This window comes from Martes martes (genome assembly GCF_963455335.1).
Source record: "Martes martes genome assembly, chromosome: 7".
Classification (NCBI taxonomy): domain Eukaryota; kingdom Metazoa; phylum Chordata; class Mammalia; order Carnivora; family Mustelidae; genus Martes; species Martes martes.
Window position 1 is genome coordinate 116,012,514 of NC_137894.1, and position 6,585 is coordinate 116,019,098.

The 6,585-nt window shown below is 41.0% G+C and overlaps 1 protein-coding gene across 1 annotated transcript in view; it reads left to right on the top strand.

The window, feature by feature from the left end:
* RPS6KA5 (ribosomal protein S6 kinase A5) overlaps window positions 1-4,323 on the top strand; it is a 180,750-nt gene extending 176,427 nt beyond the window's left edge. The window contains exons 15-17 of the mRNA XM_080809601.1: window positions 362-521; window positions 1,829-1,992; window positions 3,240-4,323. Of these exons, the coding sequence (XP_080665727.1) occupies window positions 362-521; window positions 1,829-1,992; window positions 3,240-3,479 (564 nt within the window). The 3' untranslated portion in view covers window positions 3,480-4,323. The remainder of the gene's footprint in view (window positions 1-361; window positions 522-1,828; window positions 1,993-3,239) is intronic.
* Window positions 4,324-6,585: the final 2,262 nt, after the last annotated feature.

Below are 6,585 nucleotides of genomic sequence, written 5' to 3' on the forward strand. Positions count from 1 at the left end.
AAGGATGTGTAGAACTGAATAAAGAAAAAAAGAAAGTTAATGAGGGGTTCTGCTATCTCTCAACTTTTCTGTTAACAGTAGTACTATCTTTTCTGAAGTAGTTGGAATGTCCTTGTTTTGTTCTTCTTGCTCTTTAAATTTTGACTAATAAGCTGTCTCACTTTATTTACAAGGCTTTGAAATGTGTTTGTTGCTTCTATGATAGAAGAAGGCTACATAGTCTCTTAAACCCAGTAATGCTAGTTGTTGTATTTGGTAAATTATGCTGATGAAGTTGGTAATGAAATGACTAGCATGGCTTTGACAATGACTTCGGCAGACATTCTCGTTTTTTTATTTCTTTTTTTTTTTTTCTTAATAGTATACAATGTTGTCAGGGCAAGTTCCATTCCAATCTCATGACAAAAGTTTGACATGCACCAGTGCGGTAGAAATCATGAAGAAAATTAAAAAGGGAGATTTCTCCTTTGAAGGAGAAGCCTGGAAGAATGTATCTCAAGAAGCTAAAGATTTGATCCAAGGTAAGACTCTAGTGAAATTTTACATTGTGTATGATGTGTAGTGATTGAAGTGGAAGCATACCCATTCATATGTATTTGTTAATTAAGGAATTCACGTGTGTTCTAGAAGATTTCCGATTACTCTACTGAGCCTTATTTTTTTCTTGCCGGAACACTATCCCTTAGTAATATTCTCCACATCTGCAAGGTCCACCAGCATCTCAACCTAGCACCTCCAAAGTGAACTGACATTATTTTACTATCCTTTTCCCAAAAATATGCCCCATCCCGTCCCCCTCTTGCACTGCCAGGAAGCCAGATTGGGCGTCACCATCCACCCCCCACCTTCCTTACCTTCCACAGCCAGCCACCCAGTCCTGCAGTCCACCGTCCGTCCTCACCACCCCCTCGTCCCCATTCACATGCCTGCCCCCCAGTTCCTGCCATCCTTTCTCTCCTAAGAGCCCACGGCACCCTTTTGGTTTGTGTCACTGCCTCTGCCTTTACCTCTCTGTTATCAATCAGCAGAGTGACCTTCCTCATATGCAGATGTGATCATGCCTCTCTTCTGCTAAAAGTCCTTCAGAGAGGCCCCGTTAGTTTCCGGTCAGACTTGCGTATGGGAGCATATGAAATCCAGAACCCTTGAGGAACTGGCCCTGCCTGCCCCTGCCTCCTGTTCCCCTCATGCTGCCTTTTAATTCTTCCCATGTGCCCATGCTCAGATTCCTGCACGACTTCACACTTGCTCCTTCTAATCCTGGGACACCCCTCTTCATCGAGCCCACTTGTACTCATCCCCCAGGACTCATCTTCTGGAAGCCTTCCAGGGTGTCCACAGTGCAGTCAGAGATCTCCTCGTGGGTCGCCAACACGCTGTGCATGGGGGTGTTACTCTTGCGCTTGTCTCCCGATGCTGTCACGGTTGGTTTTTGTCTATGTGTCTCCTCATGGCTCCACTTTGGGCCTCCATCTCCGTATTTCTAGCAGCTTACTGCACTTGCTGACTTGTACAAGATGTTCGCACATGAATGACGTGCATCTAGGTACTCCCTGTTCTTGTGGAGCTTCCCAGTCACCAATGGGAGTCTTTGGGTTAGGTGCCAGTCTCTTCTCAGGAGAAGTCAAATTAGCCTATGGTAGACACAGGCTACTGTGGGCCTAGTCATTAGAGCTCAGGATTTACTGAGGGGTGGAAATGTATATGAAAATGTAATGACCTCTGTAGGAGTTTGAATCCTTCTCAAAACCATTGTGTCATGTGGACCTCGTTGAAATTTATGTTTGAAACAAATCATGAAATAAAAATATCTTAATTATTCCCATAGGACTCCTCACAGTCGATCCAAATAAAAGGCTTAAAATGTCGGGCTTGAGATACAACGAATGGCTTCAAGATGGCAGTCAGCTGTCCTCAAATCCTCTGATGACTCCAGACATTCTAGGGTCTTCAGGAGCTGCTGTGCAAACCTGTGTGAAAGCAACCTTCCATGTAAGGCCCTGTGCTCCACACATGGCGGGCAGGTTTGAAAAGGAATCAGATGCGTTTACTCCATAATCACCAAGACACACTCTTAGTGGTACATTTAAAAGAATGTGTTGTTTTCATTCTAGGTGTGTTTTTATAAATCCCTCCATGATAAAAACACACTTATTAACAGAAAGTATGTGGGGGACCTGAGTCACTGCCAACCCACAAAATACTTACTTGACATTCCGGATGAGTTTGTGAGATGAGGCAGTAGTTTGATATTTGAAGAGTTGAAAATTTTCGGTGAATGAAAACAATATGCATTATATTGGAACCTTTCTCTCTCAAATAGGCTAAATCATTTTCTTTAAAAGCTATAAATAAACATTAGGAACTAAGGCACACGTGAAAAGTCCATTCACTCAGCCGCCATTTATACCTAACATACCCTCCAGACTGTGAGGCATAGGGAATAAGTATGCTCATTCGTGCCAAGCACGTGCAAAGGTTTTAAGAGAATTGTATAAGGTATAGATGAGTTAAGGAGAAGTGACGTACCTCTGAAGGGATTATCTTGAGAAAGGAAAAGGGCTAGCATTTCTTCTTCAGTTGCAGACATGGATTAAAAATTAATGAACTAGGATATGTTGAGGTGTGAAGAGATTAACTGCTAGTTTGTACAGATGATCCCCGACTTCCCAGTGACATTTGATGCAAAGCTATCAAGAGTAACCCCGGTGACACCCAAACTTGAGGCTGAAAGAAGTAGAGACAGGAAGCCATGAGGAGAAAGCCAGGCCGAGCGAGGCAGGTGGAGCTGAACCTCTCTGCGCAGACAAAGTATCCAAGATACACCCCAATTACCCCGACCTGGAAGTGGAGAGGAGAGCCCTAACAGATCCAGTCTGCTCTGTATGGGATTTTGTGGTCAGAATTTTAAATCTCAGATGCAGAACTAATAAAAGTAATGGGAGTTGAGAGGTTGGTGTTTTTTATTGAAAGGTAACACTGACTTCTTCAAAAGATTTATGAGAACCCTAACTCCTGAACAGCCTGGCTGGTTTGATTTACACAGAGCCGTTGAGACTCGAACCATGAGCTTCCCTACCCTGCCAGGAGGTTTGCGAGTGATGGTTTTCAGGACCTTGTTCCCAGAGCAATTTGGAGCTGTGACTGGTGACAAAAGTTGTCTTCTGCTAGGAGCCCTAGCTGCTGAGAGAACTTCAATTTCTTGACCTTCACAGGACCGCCCTTTCTTTCTCCCCCAGGCCTTTAACAAATACAAGAGAGAGGGCTTTTGCCTTCAGAATGTCGACAAGGCCCCTTTGGCGAAGAGAAGGAAGATGAAGAAGACCAGCACCAGTACAGAGACGCGCAGCAGCTCGAGCGAAAGTTCTCACTCGTCCTCCTCTCACTCCCACGGGAAAACCACGCCCACTAAGACCCTGCAGCCCAGCAACCCCGCGGACCCCAGTAACCCAGATACGCTCTTCCAGTTCTCAGACTGAGCGGCACGGGGACGGTAGGAATGTCACCAGTGATGACCCATCGCACCTTGAATGCCCTCAGCATGTGCCTGAGGTGATGTCTTACGCTTTTCAAACTGTGTCCTGTTGGTCTTTTTGGAATCTGCCTCTTAGGGAATTTTTTTCGGGAAAGCCCAGTTGGTTATCCTTGTCCAAAAGCACTGGACAGAGAATGTTACTGTGAATAGAGCACCTGTTATACTTTTTAGCGACCTAGCATGATGCCAACAGGACTGTTCTGGAAAGAGCAAAAGGTGTCTGTAAATCTAATTAGGGACCGGGTAGGTTTGAGCTGCTCACGGAATGAGTCGAGGGTTTTCCACATGTCTGCCAGCAAGAGTCACTTGTACTGTGATGACGATACCTTTTGCCTTGCCTTGTGGACAGCCTGGGTCTTTAAGAGATTTGCACCCCTTGAACAGTGATTTCTCAGAGAAAAAGGTCTAAGGGTCTTCAGAATGATTCTGTAGTGAATTGTGTGTGTGGCATATGCTTATTTCTTGAGAGAGGATTTTAACTTATTGTCTTTATTTTATGGTTACATATGATGGTAACCTGTTATTATTAATCTTTTTCTAAAAAGTAAAAAAATAAATAAAAAAAATAAAAAGTACAGGAACTTAAGGTCCCGTGCTCTGCATTTGGGATCTCTCTGAGATGCATGCTAAGCTACTTATGTTTTTAATTTTGCACTGCTCTTTCCTGGTGATTTGTTTTCATGGTTATTGCAAAATAATAAGGTACAGGTCTCTGTTTTAAGTAATATTGCACTTTATAAGAGAATACGAATAAAGCAAACTATTTTATAAAGTGCACTGTTTAAAGCATATGTACTGCATTTTTGCCAGTTTTTCCATTATCCCCTTTAAATTTGTCCTCACATCCCCCTTTCTACCTTGTTTGCGCAAGTGGAATGGGCATAATCATTAGCCACTTAGGCACCAATGTGCAGAAAATCTAAAGGGAAATTCTATGAAACACTGTGCTTCACATTCGTACACTGTGTTGTCTGCAGCGAGGCATGCCCTCCTGTAGTCGGTTATTATGTACATAGTATTTTAGAATCATGAGTATGACTTGTCTTGAAATTTTTCTGTTAAATTTTAAATCCAGAAGGCATATTTTATAAACTTATGCAGAGCACTTTTATTGCTCCAAAGTTCCGAATTCCTAGAGAAAACAAGTGCTATGCGATGAAGACATTTCACTGAAAGTTTGCTGCATTTTCAAATACGATTAATTCATTCCCTATGCAAAAAAAAGAAGTGATAGGATTTGTATGCTGTGTTTTCTTTTAAAGCCATCACACAAAATGGCAGGACTGAGAAAAGTGATCTTTGCTATGTTTACAAGAATCATGCTTAAAAAGATGATGCCCGACCTGTTTATTTTATAATTTTTGTTAATGACAACTTCTTGAGCATTGATTTGGAACTTGGGCATGATATTTATTTATTCCTTTCTTAAGATAATAACAGCATTAATTTCAACCAGTTATGAATACTAAAAATATTGCGCTCTATGTAATGGTAGCATATTTATTACTAAATTCATGTATATATTAATAGCACAGGCAAAAAATGGCAAATATTAAAATATTTTCAAAATATTATATTATTCTCTTCACATTTTTGTCCACAGTGGTAAATAACTTTTTACTTTCCAGTGGCCCAAATGGCTCCACGATTGTCATGAATCAGTGAAAGTTTTGTACGCCTAGCTTGTAGTCTTTCATGGTAATGATGGGAAATCTTTACGTGAATGATTACCAACCTGTAGCAAATCCACAGAATGTGATTCCATCCAGGCACAGTGTTACAATGACCAAGAAAATGTCCATTTATGTCTATAGTTATGTTGAATAGATTTGGAAATGTCTAAGTTAGCTCTTCAGTTCATTTGTTAAACTACGCATCCTGGTAGAAAACACTAGTTGTAAAGTATGAACTGAAGGGACTTTGTTGTTAATGGAAAATGACCTAGAAAAAGAGTATACTCTAAGGACTGAAGATGTTATTGACTCCTGGAGAGTGAAATTGAGGGGTTTCCTTTTCCTTTATTCTCAGTGCCTCTTCTGAAGGACCTGACAGAAAATTGAATGGGTGAAAAGGCAGGCAGGGTAAGAGGAGGATGGAAAGAGAAGGCTAATCCATCACAAAGAGGCTCCCGGAATTGCCTAGAATGGGCTTTTGGTAGAACCTCAGAAACACTCAGAGTGGTGCCCCCTTTTCAAATGTCTTCATGCTCACCCTACTTAGAAATTCCAGAGAGACAGCTCTGATGCTGAGTCTGCAGCACTTAGACTGTGCGCAAGCTGTTCGTGGCTGGTGACTTACACTTTGAAATTCACAAAGCTTTCACTGAGTCATAGCAGGAGTAAACTGAAAAATGCTTCATGTGAAAATGTTCAGCAAAAGGACTCTTAGTGTTAGGAATGAAAAAGGAGTAGATCTTAAAAAAACCGAATATATACATTAAATTCTCTTTATAATATTAATTTTGGAGATAAAGCCAAATCACCCCTCCCCTTTTTCCCTGATGGATTTTATTTGCAGGTAGTTTCTGACCGTCATAAGTCCTGATGCATATATTTTGTGACTACATAGGCCTGATTGAGAGTCAAGCAGGTAATAGAGGAAATACATTTTAAAAGATCAGTTTCTTCTACTTCTTATGCCAGATCTTGTGGCTGACTTAGTTAAATTAGCTATTTTGGAGTTCATGCATTCTTCCCAACCTCTACAAAACAATGAGTCCGTGAACCCCCTGGAACCGAAAATCAAGCTGCCTGGAGTTAATTTCAACATGCTTCTTTGTGTTGGAGTTGCAGAATCATTTACCCATGGAAAAAAATGCTTTTGAATGTTTTTCTATTGCTGCCGATTTCTTAAATAACTGTGTAAAGGCCACATGTAAATTACAAGGTAAGTTATTTTAAGGAAGACTATAAGGATGATAGTAGCTATTTTTCTATAAAGGAGTTTCTTTTATATCTCACTTTACGTTTTTTTTTTTTTTTAAGTATACAATTGCTTGTCTACTTGTTTCCCCTGCCCCCATTTCAGATGTTGTTATTGTCATATTTACA